The sequence below is a fragment of the Rhinoraja longicauda genome, chromosome 42 (genome assembly GCF_053455715.1).
Source record: "Rhinoraja longicauda isolate Sanriku21f chromosome 42, sRhiLon1.1, whole genome shotgun sequence".
NCBI lineage: Eukaryota > Metazoa > Chordata > Chondrichthyes > Rajiformes > Arhynchobatidae > Rhinoraja > Rhinoraja longicauda.
Genome location: NC_135994.1, coordinates 344,352 through 362,640, shown reverse-complemented (window position 1 = coordinate 362,640; position 18,289 = coordinate 344,352). Strand labels below are relative to the sequence as shown.

The following is an 18,289-nucleotide window of genomic DNA, read 5'->3' as shown; positions in this document are numbered from 1 at the left end:
AATTCTCATTATGAGATCACTTAAATCTGAGACCATTGATAAGCAAATACAATGTTTGAAGTTAGACAGAAAAAGCTGGAGTAACTCAGCGGGACAGGCAGCATCTCTGGAGAGGAGTAGGTGACGCTTCAGGTCAAGACTGAAGAAGGGTCGCGACCTGAAACGACACCTATTCTTTTTCTCCAGAGGTGCTGTCTGACCCGCTGAGTTACTCCAGCTTTTTCTGTCTATCTTCGGTTTAAACCAGCATCTGCAGTTCCCTCCTCCACAATGTTTGAATTGCTCATTTTCATATAGGTAAGTTAACAGGCCACACAGCCGAGCAGCTTTCCTCTGCTGGCTAGTTGTCTGGTGCTGGGAGGCATTCATTTTCCACAAACCACAAATCTTGTGTCTTTTCAAGGCCAATGTTACTGATCAACTGGGTTTTACTTGCATTATTTGTTTTTATTTCAGACCCCAAGCATACTCTATGCTTACTTTATAAAACTCATTATAGCTTATGTAAAAAAAAAATAAGGAATGCCCAAATGATGAAATTTCTGGAACTTCTGAAGTGTGTTTGTTCTATCATGCCCCCTTGTGTTTAACAAAAAGAAGTATACACTGTATGTAATCTTTGTTCCAAATACAGGAAGGATCCGCAGATGCTGGTTTAAACCAAAGATAGACACAAAAAGCTGGAGTAACTCAGTGGGCCAGACAGCATCTCTGAAGAAAAGGAGTAGGTGACGTTTCGCGTTGAGATCCTTCTTCAGACTGACCAGATATATCACCTATTCCTTTTCTCCAGAGATGCCGTCGGACCCACTGAGTTACTCCAGTTTTTTGTGTTAATCTTTGTTCTAAATGGTTGACCAAATCGCCATAACCCTCCCCAAATGTTATGTCCAGAACCAGGGGCCACAGTTTAAGAATAAGGGGTAGGCCATTTAGAACGGAGATGAGGAAAAACTTTTTCACTCAGAGAGTTGTGAAGCTGTGGAATTCTCTGCCTCAGAAGGCAGTGGAGGCCAATTCCCTGGATGCTTTCAAGAGAGAGTTAGATAGAGCTCTTAATGATCGAGGAGTCAAGGGATATGGGGAGAGGGCAGGAACGGGGTACTGATTGTGGATGATCAGCCATGATCACAGTGAATGGCGGTCGGTGCTGGCTCGAAGGGCTGAATGGCCTACTTCTGCACCTATTGTCTATTGTCTATTGACCACAATAGACCTCAAGTCTCCAACAATTACCGAGGATGTGGGACAAACGAAACTGATAATCATCTGATCTCCGACAACCCAAATTAATTTGCATAAATTACAAAGCTTTCAAAGTTTCACTTTGAAAACAAAGCAAGCAGTCTGCATTAAGTTATTTTTACTTGCTTTGCAATCACACTACATTTGCGTAGAATGCTGAACATTCTGAATAAGTGTAAAGAGCCTTGGCTATTTTCTATCCAGAGAATAGCATTTATCTCCCATCGAAGTGATATTTTGCTTAACAAATAAATGTGTTGCAACTTCAAAAAGGGAAATCAAACCATCTTGTGTAGGAAGGAACTGCAGATGCTGGTTTAAACCGAAGATAGACACAAAATGCTGGAGTAACTCTGCGGGACAGGCAGCATCTCTGGATAGTGGGTCTGAGAAGGGTCTCGACCCGAAATGTCACCCATTCCTTCTACCCAGAGATGCTGCCTGTCCCGCTGAGTTACTCCAGCATTTTGTGTCTAAGCAAACCATCTTGTTGCTTTGAGATTCTCTCTCAGCAATAAGGATTTGAGTTTAAAGTGAACAACGACCTCACATAAATAGATATAGATATAAAAATATGAACTTAAAACTTGACAGGACTTCCTATACACCACAGTTCTCAGATTTAAAGGCCAGGTTCTGAGTTAGTTGATCTGGGCCAAGACAGGGTGTTTTTCTACATCACAGCAGTGAATGCATATCTATTTTGCTGACTATGAAGTAATTTTAAGATGTACACCGGTTGTAACAGGCTCTGATTTTGATCTGTGGCCTACGCCGTTGCTAGGCTACTGAGAGGGAAATCAACCCACGTTGGAAAGTCAATGGGTGGTGATAGAATCAGACTGCGCTGATAGACTGTGATTTCCCAACTCACTGATATCCAATGTATATATATGAAGGATATTTGACGCATTAAATCTTTGGGACTATAGCTCATCAAGAAGTCAATGCCTTCAGTACAGAAGAATGTAAGTTTAAGATGGCATGATTGTAATCATGTATTGTCTTTCTGCTGACTGGATAGCATGCAACAAAGGTTTTTCACTGTACCTCTATACCTGAACTGAAACTGAGATGGGGAGAAGGACAGGGGCAGGGTTTTTTATCCACAAATTCTAAAAGCATAGAAAGATACAACCCCATTTAATTATTGAATACCAGCAAGTCATCTGCACTTTATATTTTATCTTTACGGAGGGTGGTATAAATGGTTAATTTAGCATCCATATTCCAAACTTGGTGTTTTATATGTAGAAGACGTGCTTTCAAAGGGTAAATTAAGTTTTGGTTGTAACTAACATCATATCATTCATCACTCTATGCTTTGGCTGTCTATGTCTGAAATACTTTCATATTGATGGTGGAAATGTCACTGTAATAAGCAGACCAAACACTAAAAATACTTGCCTCTTTACAAGCTAAAATATAACCCACTTGACTACATTGCTGGATCAACAATGTTTTGCCAGGAAAGCAGTAGGAATCACATAGCTGGGAGACAGTCTCACAGAACTCCCGTCGGTGAGAGAAGAACTTGGTCAAAGCAGGCATCCTTTGAAGAGATTTCACAGCGGAGCAGTAAAATAGAGACGAAAGAGACTGCAGATGCCGGTGTATTGAGCAACAAAAAAAACAAAGTGTTGTTGGATCTCAGCAGATCAGCCAGCATCTGTGGAGGGAAATGGGCAGACATCGTTTAGATTTGGGACTTTCCTCAGACTGACTTTAGAGAGTTGGAAATATACAGAAGTTAGATACAAAAAGCTGGAGTAACTCAGCGGGTCAGGCAGCGTCTCTGGAGAGAAGGAATGGGTGACGTTTCGGGTCGAGACCCTTCTTCAGACTGGAGAATATACAGAAGTGGAAATAGGCGGTTTTAATGATGGTTTGGGAAAGCGACCTAAAGCTCAAGGTCAAATATGACCCCAACATTCAGATAGTCGTGTTCAATTACAGACAGTTAATTGGGATGGTTCAAATCTTGTCCAGTTTGAGGGGAGGCGCTTCAGAAAGAAAAGAGCAGAGTTTCAGAATAAAAAGCAATTCGTCTCAGCAGCCGACTGTGTATCAATTCCCAACAGGTTTTTGTTGCGTGTGAGTGGCGGACTAAGAGTCACGGCAGGTCGAATGAGCGCAGACTGTGGGCGGGATCATCTGCGCTCTTGACGGGTCATTTCTCAGAAAGTTGTGACTTATTTACTGTAATGTTGCGAATATTTCGGGACGTCCCAGAAAAGTAACCGCGGACAAAAGGTGGAAGATGTGAATGTGCACATTATTGCGGATGTTGCAAAAACAAAACAAAATGGCACACCGCGACTTTAAACAAATAAAACTTCTGGTCATCATCCCCTGCAAAAAATAAAACGCGGCACCTTGATCCATGATTAGTATGGCTGTCAACGGAAATGTCACAGAATATTTAAGTAAAACAAACTGACAGAATTGAGAACCTATGGAAATGTTTTTAATTAGGAAAATAACTGCAGATGCACGGTGGCGCAGCGGTAGAGTTGCTGCTTTACAGCGAATGCAGCGCCGGAGTCTCAGGTTCGATCCTGACTACGGGTGCTGCACTGTACGGAGTTTGTACGTTCTCCCCGTGACCTGCGTGGGTTTACTCCGAGATCTTCGGTTTCCTCCCACACTCCAAAGACGGTACAGGTATGTAGGTTAATTGGCTGGGTAAATGTAAAAATTGTCCCTAGTGGGTGTAGGATAGTGTTAATGTGCGGGGATCGCTGGGCGGCACGGACTTGGAGGGCCGAAATGGCCTGTTTCCGGCAGTATGTATATGATGATGCTGGTACAAATCGAAGGTATCACAAAATGCTGGACTTCTCAGGAGAGAAGGAATGGGCGACGTTTCAGGTCGAGACCCATCAGTCTGAAGAAGGGTCTCGACACGAAACGTCGCCCATTCCTTCTCTCCTGAGATGCTGCCTGACCTGCTGAGTTACTCCAGCATTTTGTGATACCTATGGAAATGTTTTACTCAGTTTAAAATCATAGGCATCCTCCAAATTTGAGGAAGGATATTCTTGCTATTGAGGGCGTGCAGCGTAGGTTCACTAGGTTAATTCCCGGAATGGCGGGACTGTCGTATGTTGAAAGACTGGAGCGACTAGGCTTGTCTACACTGGAATTTAGAAGGATGAGGGGGGATCTTATCGAAACGTATAAGATAATTAGGGGATTGGACACATTAGAGGCAGGAAACATGTTCCCAATGTTGGGGGAGTCCAGAACAAGGGGCCACAGTTTAAGAATAAGGGGTCGGCCATTTAGAACTGAGATGAGGAAGAACTTTTTCAGTCAGAGAGTGGTGAAGGTGTGGAATTCTCTGCCTCAGAAGACAGTAGAGGCCAGTTCGTTGGATGCTTTCAAGAGAGAGCTGGATAGAGCTCTTAAGGATAGCGGAGTGAGGGGGTATGGGGAGAAGGCAGGAACGGGGTACTGATTGAGAGTGATCAGCCATGATCGCATTGAATGGCGGTGCTGGCTCGAAGGGCTGAATGGCCTACTCCTGCACCTATTGTCTATTGTCATTCAAGAGAGAGCTAGATAGAGCTCTTAAGGATAGCGGAGTCAGGGGGTATGGGGAGAAGGCAGGAACGGGGTACTGATTGAGAATGATCAGCCATGATCACATTGAATGGCTGTGCTGGCTCGAAGGCCCGAATGGCCTACTCCTGCACCTATTGTCTATTGTTTAAAAGAAAACTAAATTATATTAGTGAAACGCTCTCTGAGAATTGACAATTGTGTGACTATCATAGTTCAATGAAACTGTCAAAGTCCAATGTCATCTGCTAATCTCTACTCCTGCCTCGATCCCAACTCCAATCGCCTGTCTTGGTTCTGTAACTCAACAAACTTGTCTGTAACTTTATATACTTGGAACTGATTGAATATTGTAATTATTCAAAAACAATTCCTTTCACATCAAACAGATATTTTATGAGTAGGAAGGAATTTTATGAGTTTAGTTTAGTTTCAGTTCAGTTTATTGTCATGTGTACCGAGGTACAGTGAAAAGCTTTTGTTGCGTGCTAACCAGTCAGCAGAAAGACTACACATGATTACAATCGAGCCATTTACAGTGCATAGATACATGATAAGGGAATAACGTTTAGTGTAAGGTAAAGCCAGCAAAGTTTGATCAAGGATAGTCCGAGGGTCTCCAAAGAGGTAGATAGTAGAAACATAGAAAATAGGTGCAGGAGTAGGCCATTCGGCCCTTCGAGCCTGCACCGCCATTCAATATGACCATGGCTGATCATCCAACTCAGTATCCTGTACCTGCCTTCTCTCCATACCCCCTGATCCCTTTAGCCACAAGGGCCACATCTAACTCCCTCTTAAATATAGCCAATGAACTGGCCTCAACTACCTTCTGTGGCAGAGAATTCCACAGATTCACCACTCTCTGTGTGAAAAAAACTTTCTCATTTCGGTCCTAAAAGACGTCCCCCTTATCCTTAAACTGTGACCCCTTGTTCTGGACTTCCCCAACATCGGGAACAATCTTCCTGCATCTAGCCTGTCCAATCCCTTAAGAATTTTGTACGTTTCTATAAGATCTCCCCTCAATCTTCTAAATTCCAGCGAGTACAAGCCGAGTCTATCCAGTCTTTCTTCATATGAAAGTCCTGCCATCCCAGGAATCAATGTAGTTCAGCACCGCTCTCTGGTGGTGGTAGGATGATTCAGTTGCCTGATAACAGCTGGGAAGAAACTGTCCCTGAATGAAATGATTCACATCTCCAGGTGTGTGGGCGCTAGTTTTCTTTTCTTTGGGAGGAGACCCCCCCCCGTACGCACACACTCAATTTCCACCTATTTGCATGTTGAAGTGACAGCATCAAGCTGTCTGTCGGCCTAGTGGTTAGAACCTCTCAGCTCCTGAGACCCGGAGCTCTGGTTTCCTCCCACAGTCCAGAACCAGAGGGCCACACAGTCTAAATAAAGGAGAGGCTTTTTAAAACTGAGCTGAGAAGAAACTTTTTCACCCAGAGAGTTGTGAATTTGTGGAATTCTCTGCCACAGAGGGTAGTGGAGGCCAATTCACTGGATGAATTTAAAAGACAGTTAGATAGAGCTCTAGGGGCTAGTGGAATCAATGGGTATGGGGAGAAGGCAGGCACGGGTTTACTGATTGTGGACGATCAGCCATGAACACAATGAATGGCGGTGCTGGCTCGAAGGGCCAAATGGCCTCCTCCTGCACCTATTGTCCCTGTTTCTATCCCAACGGTGGGTGAATTGACCTCCGTTAACTGCTCCTCGTGTTGGGGCGAGGGGTATAATCTGGGGTTGAGTTGATGGGAATGTGGGGGAATAAAATAAGATCAATGTAGAATGAGTGTAAATGGGTGCGTGATGGTCTGTGCGGACTCAGTGGGCTATCTAGTTCTATTACTCCTAAGTTCAATTGACGTCTTGTCACATATGACTCTGGACAGTTTTGTTATGTCACAGAAGGAATTTTACATGAATCACCCTCCTCACCTCTTCTGAGAATTCCAAACAGTCATCATTCTCCGAAATAATAAATTCCTCACCTATTTTAAACGGCTAATCCCTTATTCTGAAACTAATTCCCCGAGTTTGAGATATCACACATGAAAAGGAAAAGTCCTCTTAGCACGTAGGTATGAAGTGCATCCCAGACACAGAGGGCGACATTTTAAATTTTGCATTAATGTTACAAAATAAAAAATATTTTTTTTTTTTACTCAAAATAGGGGCCTGGGCATAAAAGCCAAGGGAAAACCAAAGGTAAAGAATAAAACAAAGTTAGACAGGCAGCATCTCTGGATAGAAGGAATGGGTGACATTTCGGGTCGAGACCCTTCTTCAGTCTGAAAGGTCACCCATTCCTTCCCTCCAGAGATGCTGCCTGACCCGCTGAGTTGCTCCAACATTTCGTGTCTATGTTCAGTGTAAACCAACATCTGCCGTTCCTTCCTACACAAAACAAAGTTCGATACAGATTATAGCTCTCACTGCAGCACATATACTAATATTGGAATGAGAGTTACAGCACGGAAACAGGCCCTTCGGCCCACCGTGTCCGCACCGACCAGCGATCCCCGCACATTAACACTATCCTACACACACTGGGGACAATTTACACTTATGCCAAGCCAATTTACCTACAGCCCTGTATGTCTTTGGAGTGTGGGAGGAAACCGAAGATCTCGTAGAAAACCCACGCAGGTCACGGGGAGAACGTACAAACTCCGTACAGACGGCGCCCGTAGTCGGGATCGAACCCGGGTCTCCGGCGCTGCAAGTGCTGTAAGGCAGCAACTCTACCGCTGCGCCACCGTGCCGCCCCATGCAAAATTGCAGATTCAAATCTTCCAAGATTGGAAGGGATTTTATAAGGACATTAAAGGAGAGAGGGTGACTAGAGAGAGAATTGGGACCCTCAGAAACCAAAGTGATCATCTCTGTATGGAGCCGCAGGAGGTGAGTCCTCACCTTTCTTCCACTTGCTGGAAAAATAATAGTGGCAAGGGGTGTCCATAAGCAGCTGGTGTAGTGACCGGCCAATGACGGCTTCTCTGTCCCTGATCCAAAGGGAACAGGTGGCTCACTCTGCTCCTTTTAAGTGGTTCTCGAGGTCATAAGGAATAGGAGTAGAATTAGGACATTTGGCCCATCAAGTCTACTCCGCAATTCAATCGTGGCTGATCTATCTCTCCCTCCTAACCCCATTCTCCTGCCTTCCCCCCAGAACCCCTGACACCTGTAATAACCAAGAATCTATCTATCTCGGAGACCAAACGCAGGCTTGGCGATCGTTTTGCTGAACACCTCCGCTCAGTCCATCTTAACCTACCTGATCACCCGGTGGCTCAGCACTTCAACTCCCCCTTCCATTCCAAATCTGACCTTTCTGTCCTGGGCCTCCTCCATTGTCAGAGTGAGGCCCAGCGCAAATTGGAGGAGCAGCACCTCATATTTCGCTTGGGTAGTTTACACCCCAGCGGTATGAACATTGACTTCTCAAACTTCAGATAGTCTCTGCTTTCCCTCTCTATCTCCTCCCCCTTCCCAGTTCTCCCACCAGTCTTCCTGTCTCCGACTACATTCTAACATTGTCCGTCCCCCTCCCCTGACATCAGTCTGAAGAAGGGTCTCGACCCGAAACCTTCTCTCCTGAGATGCTGCCTGACCCGCTGAGTTACTCCAGCATTTTGTGTCTCCCTGGGTGATGGACAGATTGACCATGGAATCCCTCAGGGTTTTTACAATGCCATGGAGTTGCTGATTGATACAGGGCAGAAACAAGCCATTTGCCCCACTGTCCACATTGGCCATCCAGTACACATCTATACTAATCTCTATGTCCTAGGGAGTAACCTCTTGCAAGTTCTCAGTGACAACCAAGTGACTGTGGAATTATCTATCTTGTGGTGTCGGGCAGACATTTGACTTTAAAATATTAAACACAAGATATTATTCTTCTTTACAGGGTATACTCCAGCTCCTGCTATGCCCACTGGTTCTGAAAAGCCCCCAACGAGCCATCAGATACCCTCTCCGGGGTCGTTTATGCTGCCCCTGACTGAGAACTAGCACATCTCCCCATTATTTCTGTTTCTTTTTTGAGAGCTTTACTATGTATCTAACACATACTCTACCCGCCCTGCTTCCAAGATGGCGCCCAACCCAGGCGACTATTTGCGTGCTAGCCACAGAAGCAGATCTACAAACTCATATTACAATCGCCCCACACTCTTAAATCTCTATTCCTGCAGCAACATTTCTCATTTTAACTATGATCTTCTTAAACTCCTCTCAGATCTGTCCTTACTTCGATCCTGTATCTCTACACTGTAAAAGGCTCGATTGGAATCATGTATTGTCTTTCCGCTGACTGGTTAGCACGCAACAAAAGCTTTTCACTGTACCTCGGTACACGTGACAATAAACTGAACTGAACTAAACTGAAGAATGTTTCTTGGGAATGTTACTCTATGTCACCAAGCAATAAAATATGTTCTATTGTTGTGAAACAAGTCGTTTGCTTTATTTTGAGATGTACAGAAACACTGAAGAAGCAACTAAATTTGCAATTCAAAATTGTTATGACTGTATAGCAAGTGAAGTTCCTCATATGTTGCAAAACATACTTGGCTAATAAATAGGTATTATTGTGAAAATGTAATTTCCTAAAACCATCTTGTTAAAAGTTGCATAAGAAAATAACTGCAGATGCTGGTACAAATCGATTTATTCACAAAATGCTGGAGTAACTCAGCAGGTCAGGCAGCATCTCGGGAGAGAAGGAATGGGTGACGTTTCGGGTCGAGACCCTTCTTCAGACTGATGTCAGGGGTGCGGGACAAAGGAAGGATATAGGTGGAGACAGGAAGATAGAGGGAGATCTGGGAAGGAGGAGGGGAAGGGAGGGACAGAGGAGCTATCTAAAGTTGGAGAAGTCGACGTTCATACCACTGGGCTGCAAACTGCCCAGGCGAAATATGAGGTGCTGCTCCTCTTTTGAATGTGCTCTCCACCAGATGGCAGTGATGTGTACAACTTCTAACATTTTCAATAAGTACTGTGCAGGAAAGAACTGCAGGTGCTGGTTTAAATCAAAGGTAGACACAAAATGCTGGAATAACTCAGCGGGTCAGGCAGCATCTCTGGAGAGAAGGAATTTCAATAAGTACATTGTGACCAAAAATCAATAGGTTTGATACAAATATAATTTATTATTGTTTGCTTACAAAACCTAGTACAATTTTGATTTCATATCATATCATATCATATATATACAGCCGGAAACAGGCCTTTTCGGCCCTCCAAGTCCGTGCCGCCCAGCGATCCCCGTACATTAACACTATCCTACACCCACTAGGGACAATTTTTACATTTCACCCAGCCAATTAACCTACATACCTGTACGTCTTTGGAGTGTGGGAGGAAACCGAAGATCTCGGAGAAAACCCACGCAGGTCACGGGGAGAACGTACAAACTCCTTGCAGTGCAGCACCCATAGTCAGGATCGAACCTGAGTCTCCGGCGCTGCATTCGCTGTAAAGCAGCAACTCTACCGCTGCGCTACCGTGCCGCCCTGTGCCGAAACAGCGCCGAATCCGCTGGAAAAGTCCGTCCCCGACCAACCATGGCAGCGAATCCACATAGATTTTCCACATAATAGCAAGGATGTGTTAGCATTGGAGAAGACGCAAAGATTTATATTGTTGTCAGGGCTGGGGAAATTTAGATCTGAGCAGAAACCGACCAGGTGTTTTCTTTGGAACAACATGTGTGGTGGCCGAATATCGAGGCCGATATAGCCGACCACTGCAAGGACTGCTTACCATGTGCCGAAACAGCGCCGAATCCGCTGGAAAAGCCCGTCCCCGACCAACCATGGCAGCGAATCCACATAGATTTTGCCAGACCGTTCCTGGAGGACATGTGGCTGGTCGTCATGGACACCCATTCAAAATGGCCACATGTTATCCAAATTAATAAATATCCGACCACCGAAGCAACCACCTCTGTGCTCGACGATTTGTTCGCCATTTGGGGATTGCCCTTAACAATCATAAGCGACAATGGACCCCAATTTGCCTCGCAAATGTTCGGTGACTGGTGCAAACATCACAGAACTAATGGCTGGAAGAGTGAGAGAGGCAGAAATCCTCATTGCATTTAAACAATACCCTTCTTCAGACTTCAAAGGTGTAGCCATTCCACTCAGAGAGCCTACGCCCTCTTCACACATGACTGTGTTCCTGCATTCGACACCAACACCATTGTCAAGTTTGCAGACGACACAACGGTGATCGGGCTGATCACCAATGGTGATGAAACAAAATACAGAACGGAGGTGCAGAACCTGGCGGACTGGTGCTCTGATAACAACCTGTCCCTAAATACCACCAAGACCAAGGAGCTGATCATCAACTTCCGTAGGTCACACAATGGGGAATATGCCCCAATCTTTATCAACGGGGACAGTGTGGAGAGAGTGTCCAGCTTCAAGTTTCTGGGCACTCACATTTCGGAGGACCTAACATGGTCCAATAACACTGCTGCGCTGGTCAAGAAGGCACAGCAACAACTGTTCTACCTAAGAACACTGAAGAAGTCTGGTCTACCCCAACAGCTGCTGACGACATTCTACCGCTGCACCATAGAGAGCATCCTAACGCATGGCATCCCTGTGTGGTACCGCAGCTGCACGGAGGCAGAAAGGAAAGCTCTTCAGCGGGTAGTCCATAGAGCTCAGAGGGCCATCGGAACACAGCTACCAGCCTTGGAGGGCATCTACAACACACGATGCTTCAGAAAAGCCACCAGCATCCACAAAGACTCTTCACACCCCTGCAACAGTCTGGCAGACGATACAAGGCCTTCTACGCCTGCACCTCCAGACTCAGGAACAGCTTCATCCCCAGGGCCATAGCTGCTATGAACCGGTCCTGCTGAGCCGGATGGTCACATCGCACAGTGATCCAGCACAGATCTGCTTGCACTTTACTCTGTTTTAAAACTGTTCTAATTTGTTTCATTGGGTTGTTCATCTGCCCTCTGGTCGACGTTACAGGTCGATCAAATCCCGAACAAACAGACTTAAAAACAGTTTTTAACCCCAGGGCCATACGAGAACTGAACACTACCTTTGCACTAGGCAACACCGTTAAAAAATCTTGTACTTAATATAATTGTATTTAATTGTATTTATGTATTTATTTGTTTTTGCATTTATTGCATATATGTTTGTACGCACCGTCAGGATTGGCTATTTTTTAATTTCGTTGTACTCGTTGCAATGACAATAAATGTATATTATTATATTATTATTATTATTAAATTAATACTGACTAGCTAATTAATTTATTGCATCGTACGGGAGACGCATTCCCAATCTCGTTGTACCCCTGTACAATGACAATAAAGATATATTGTATTGTATTGTATCACAGTATTGCCCTTTCACCTGTCCTGACTGACTCTCTGTTAGTTTTTAGATTAATCTTGATAACCAATGCCAGGTGCCCGCAAAGCCTGAAACCCTGTCTCATCAAAGCCGTCTAGCTGGTGCTAAAATTGCCCGATCTAACGTGTGACTTGACAAGCTCCGCCTTCTGGGCGTCTGGGCGACTGTGCACTTGGTTGGATGTCGCCCTGTCTAAATAGGGTATCACCCCACCCACTTTTGTAAAGTTTGCCTGCGTGCTGCATCCACCGTTCGCGTGGGTTCATCGATGAGAGAGACGCCAAAGTAACCAACAATCCAGCTTAATAAAGGAACGCGATATTGAGAAGTTAACTAGGCAGGCAAACTCGCCAGCAAGAAGCAAGGTGTAGAGGACCAGTAGTGGGTAGAGGACGTTTGATCGGCGATCTTCAGGAATGCACCGTTTCAAGTCACTGCCCGGCTTCACCGCGGGGGTCTGTCACCCGAGAGCTGCCAGTGGCTCTGGCAAACCCAGCAGCTTCACCCAGAGGCTGTGGAAGTGGCAACATCCCCCTGGGTGGCGGGCGGCGAGTGGCTCCAATGGGTTTGACAGAAGCTCTCCCCTCAACCATCCCAAACCCGGGGTTAAAAAGGCGAAAGACGGCGATCCACAGAGAGAACCGTGAGTAAACATCGACCCGAGCTCCAATTCACACCGCAGCCCGGTCCCTTTCAGTGAAAAGGACCAGATTAACACTGACTCCACTCGAGTATTTTTTTTAATTTGTTGACAGGTCTCATACCATTCCATTAATTTTCATTCATTTCCTATTTTTTTTTCCTAGTCAGATGTACAGCACTTTGGTCAACGTGGGTTGTTTTTAAATGTGCTATACAAATAAATTGACTTGACTTGACTTGACTTGACTATTTGTAATCAGAACGCATTTGACTTGATGAACGCTCTCCCAAGTAAGAGGAAACTGAGTGAAATACTACAGTTCACATTAATCGAAACATGTTTTGGACATTAATTTAGGTTAATTTAAAAGGAGCGTTGCTCAGTGAACGAACACACACCTGTCTGCAGCTCAGACAGCGGGTGATTCTTTATTGTCATGGATAACGTTATTCGCGGGATATTATAAACAGAATTGTATTCAGACGGCGATATGGAAATTATCCCCTGGGAAAAAAACGTTAAAAACAATTAACCACTTGGGGGGTTGTTTTCCGCATCACTTAACCTGCAGTTCTCAGCGTTTGAATTTCCAATAATATGCGTGTCTCTCAAACAGAAGTGGTGTTTGATTGAGCATCATTTTCGGCATCGTCTTCGTGCCAGTATAGCTGAAGGGAAATACTGCAGGCAACATTACTCGCTGGAGTTTAGAAGGATGAGGGGGGACCTCATTGAAACGTACCGAATAGTGAGCGGCCTGGATAGAGTGGGTGTGGAGAGGATGTTTCCACTAGTGGGAGAGTCTAGGACCAGAGGGCACAGCCTCAGAATTAAAGGACGTTCCTTTAGGAAGGAGATGAGGAGGAATTTCTTTAGTCAGAGGGTGGTGAATCTGTGGGATTCTTTGTCACAGGCGGCGGTGGAGGCCACAAGTCAGTGGAGATATTTAAGGCAGAGATAGATAGATTCTTGATTAGTGCGGGTGTCAGGGGTTATGGGGAGAAGGCAGGAGAATGGGGTTAGATCAGCCATGATTGAATGGCGGGGTAGACTTGATGGGCCAAATGGCCTAATTCTGCTCCTATCACTTATGACATTAAATACTCAACAATGAAATGCAGGAGGGGGAAAGAAAACCTACTGGTCCATTAAGTTGTTCCACACAACTGGATCGTGGCAAGCATCACCTACCATTTCACCCAGAGAGTTTTGAATCTGTGGAATTCTCTGCCTTGGAAGGCAGTGGAGGCCGATTCACTGGATGGATTTAAAAGAGAGTTAGATAGAGCTCTAGGGGCTAGTGGAATCAAGGGATATGGGGAGAAGGCAGGCACGGGTTATTGATTGTGGATGATCAGCCATGATCATAGTGAATGGCGGTGCTGGCTCGAAGGGCCGAATGGCCTCCTCCTGCACCTATTTCCTATGTATCTATGTAACCACGAAACACAGGCCGATGAGACGGCGGGTGATAGCTGAGAAATTCCCCTCGTTGCTCAGGAGACGACATTAACCATGGCTAATTCCCTTCTGTTGGTGATTTCCATCCAAAGCAAAAACAAACCGGTCACGCTCTCACCTTGAAGTAATTCAGAGAGTGCGCGTTCCCAGCAAGAGAGAGTTGCTTAACCCGAGGATAATTATTGCCTGGGAAGGAACTGCAGATGCTGGTTTAAACCAAAGATAAACACAAAAAGCTGCAGTAACTCAGCGGGACAGGCAGCATCTCTGGAGAGAAGGAATGGGTGACGCTTCAGGTCTGAAGATGGGTCTCGACCCAAAACGTCACCCATTCCTTCTCTCCAGAGATGCTGCCTGTCCCGCTGAGTTACTCCAGCTTTTTGTGTTTATCTTCGATAATTATTGCCTGGCCTGTCAACCACCTTTTGGTTGGTTTCCAGCCAAACTCCGGCCTTGTATTGCTATCGTGCTATTGCTACTGTATTGCTCATGCTATCTGTTTCTCCTAATCTACTGATTCCAACACCAACTTGCCTCTTCATTTTATAAAGCTCAGTTTAGTCACTCCAAAGTCGACACTTTTCTAAAGTGCGGTTCCTGTTCTCATCCGGTTTTGATATCCAAGATACCATGTGAGATGCTAACAACAACAGACAAGTGCCATTGTTTGAAAACTTGTTTCGAAACTCCCGTGAATCGCAAACGAAGATCGGAAAAGTTTCATAATCGAGTACAATTGGATTTCAGCTCAAGTGGCTGTTTGCGTGGCTGGCAGGGCCGGAGGATTAAGCTCATGTGGGGCCCGTAGCATATGTTATAAAGGGGCCTTAAACACGGGACAAAGTGACGTCACCGCCCGCGCCCCACGTGACCTCACCCAGCCAGCGACCACGTGCTCCCGCTCCACCAATGACGGCGGCCCGGACCGGGAGGCGGGTTGCAACCTCTGTTCGGCGAACACTCGGCTCCGCCGGACAGTTGGCAACTCTAGGTGTCATCCCCCCCCACCCCACAGTCCACCCCGGTCTCTCAGCTCTGTGCCGCTGCCTGTCTCTGTCTTGCTGCCAGTCTCTGTCCCTCTGGGTGTGTGTGTGTGGGGTCTGTGTCTCAGGGTTGGCGGTTGGGCGATGACACGCCGGTTGCCAATTGGTCCGCGCAGCCCCGCCAACATTCAAACCGCGGCGGTTGGGGAGCGGTGCGCGCAACACAACGCCCCCTAGTGGGATGCCGATCTCAAGCATTTAGCGTGGCAGGGCCCGTAGCAAAAGCTACTTTTGCTACTATGTTAATCCAGCCCTGAATGATCAGCCATGATCACATTGAATGGCGGTACAGGCTCGAAGGGCCGAATGGCCTCCTCCTGCACCTATTGTCTATTGTCTGATGGCTGACCTCGCTCCCTGGAAACTAACTGATGCCACGCTCTGACATCAGCGAGCTGGCAAATTGCAGTCTTTTACATGAATTATTAGTTAATAATATTTATAATTTATATTTGCCTCACCAAACAAGTGCACAATGTTTTCAGCGCACTCCGAAGCACCACAAGGCTCTTAGTTTACGCAGAAGCTCTCCGAATTGATGTAGTGATATATTTTAAAAATCCATCATTCTTAATTGTCTTCCTTCCTTCTGCTTTCTGCACACTTATTGACAGGGTGTCCGCTGCTCCTAGATACCTGGTCAAGTGTCCGTTCTTCAACCCGAGGGTGGCAGTGCGATTGGAAATAGCCAAGGCAAATCTGCCACTCTCAACTCACAAGTCCATTTACAGCAAGAGCTATTGGGAACTCTGGCTCATGTTCGCTTTAGTAACTCAGATGCACCGAAGGCATGCCAGCGTGCGCGCTAACGGTAGTAGACACGGTCATCTGGGGATTTCCAGATTTGTTTGGTTCAACCAAGATTCCTGGCCTTGCTCCCCATTCATTAAGTGCTGAGTGGTGGATGAGCGATGAGTGTCCGGATGATATGGTGGCTATTCTTGCGCTCACGGTTCCCAGAGTGCAAATAGCCATTGTTCCCTAAGCGACAACTAGGGAACCTGCAACGCCCAGAAGATGCCACGTTCTTGAGGACTCTCCCAAGGTAAGCCGAGCGAAGAGCTGTATTTGATAGACACAAAAAAAAATGGAGTAACTCAGCAGGTCAGGCAGCATCTCTGGAAAAAAGAAATAGGTGACGTTTCGGGTCGAGACCCTTCTTCAGACTAGAGTCAGGGGAAAGGGAAAGAAGAGATGTAGACAGTGATGTAGAGAGATATAGAACAAATGATTGAAAGATATGCAGAAGAGTAACGATGATAAAGGAAACAGGCCATTGTTAGCTGTGGGACTAGGTGAAAACGAGTTGCAGACAGTGAGGCTCAACAAGACGACTTTGAAGCTGGTACGACTTGGGTGGGGGAGGGATGGAGAGAGGGGTAATGCATAGAGAAATCAATATTCGTACGCTGGGTTGTAAGCTGCCCAAGCAAAATATGAGATGCTGTTCCTCCAATTTGCGTCTGGCCTTCCTCTGACAATGGAGGAGGCCATTCATTTGTTCTATTCACAAAATGCTGGAGTAACTCAGCAGGTCAGGCAGCATCTCGGGAGAGAAAGAATGGGTGACGTTTCGGGTCGAGACCCTTCTTCAGACTCATTTGTTCTATATCACTCTACATTACCGTCTGTATATCTCGTTTCCCTCTCCCCTGACTCTCACTCTGAAAAAGGGTCTCGACCCGAAACGTCACCTACTCCTTTTCTCCAGAGTTGCTGTCTGTCCCGAGTTACTCCAGCATTTTGTGTCTATCTTCGGTTTAAACCAGCATCTGCAATTCCAACATGAAGAGCTGTATTTAATTGATACACGACTACTTACACGTACCACAGAGTGCCCCTGTGCCGTTTGTTCCACACTCCTGAGTCCATGGTATTTTTACTATTCACCATGCGTAATCTTAAACCACACTACATCTGGAGTTTACTTTGGAAAGTCGCTGTTCACTCACATGTTCCAAGGAATATGCAGGTAAAGAGATTCCAGGAAAATCTAGCTTTTTGATGCCTGGTCACTTAATTACACCAAGGATGGACTGAAGCGAGGACACACATCCAAGTGTACTACTTCGAATTACATCGCATCAACATCTTGAGCAACACGTTGGTATCTAGGACACTTGGTGGACTCAGAGTTCAACTTTCAACTACATTGTGAGGAGCCCAGGAATGGCAGCCTTCCATTCCTTTAAGAGCTTTTTAAGAGCTGTTGATGCGTCTCCAAGCTATTGGACGATAATGCTTAGTTTTTTAAGTTTTTCCACTCATCCTCTCTCACGGTCTCAGTTATAAATGCAATCAGCATTGTACAATGCAAGCTCTATTAGGAAGTATTTCATGGAGACAGCAACATTGCTTCTCCAATAGACGCAGGAGGAGGCCATTCGGTCCTTCGAGCCTGTACGCACCGCCATTCAATGTGATCATGGCTGATCATTCTCAATCAGTACCCCGTTCCTGCCTTCTCCCCATACCCCCTGACTCGGCTATCCTTAAGAGCTCTATCTAGATCTCTCTTGAATGCATTCAGAGAATTGGCCTCCAGTGCCTTCTGAGGCAGAGAATTCCACAGATTCACAACTCTCTGACTGAAAAAGTTTTTCCTCATCTCCGTTCTAAATGGCCTTCCTCTTATTCTTAAACTGTGGCCTCTGGTTCTGGACTTCCCCAACTCCCCCAATTGTCGGCAAATTGCCATTGGTCAACTATTCCAGTGAAACCAGACAAGACATAACCTTGTAGTGCTTTGCAAACTTCTGGCCAACATCTCTGCAAGCACCAGACTCATGTTTAAAAGACACCGTAAACTGGTGTGGTAATTCTCCTCCTTTGTCCTACAGTCTACACGTATTGCCTATTTGCTGCCTTTAATATATGGCAAAGGTTTACAACTGGCTCCTTGCTGAGCAAGAGCCTTCGTTGCA

The 18,289-nt window shown here is 45.7% G+C and overlaps 1 protein-coding gene across 5 annotated transcripts in view; it reads left to right on the top strand.

Annotated features, from left to right (window-relative positions):
- The window catches only part of LOC144612027 (glutaminase kidney isoform, mitochondrial-like), a 54,316-nt gene that overhangs the window by 2,846 nt on the left and 33,181 nt on the right, over positions 1 to 18,289 (top strand). For 2 of the 5 annotated variants that reach the window (XM_078431491.1, XM_078431490.1), the window contains exon 1: positions 12,469 to 12,861. The exons of 2 other annotated variants lie outside the window; for them this stretch is intronic. In XM_078431491.1, the coding sequence (XP_078287617.1) occupies positions 12,635 to 12,861 (227 nt within the window). In that variant the 5' untranslated portion in view covers positions 12,469 to 12,634. Of the gene's footprint in view, positions 1 to 12,468; positions 12,862 to 18,289 lie in introns of those variants that run through there. One more of the 5 variants, XM_078431494.1, reaches the window with a different exon arrangement.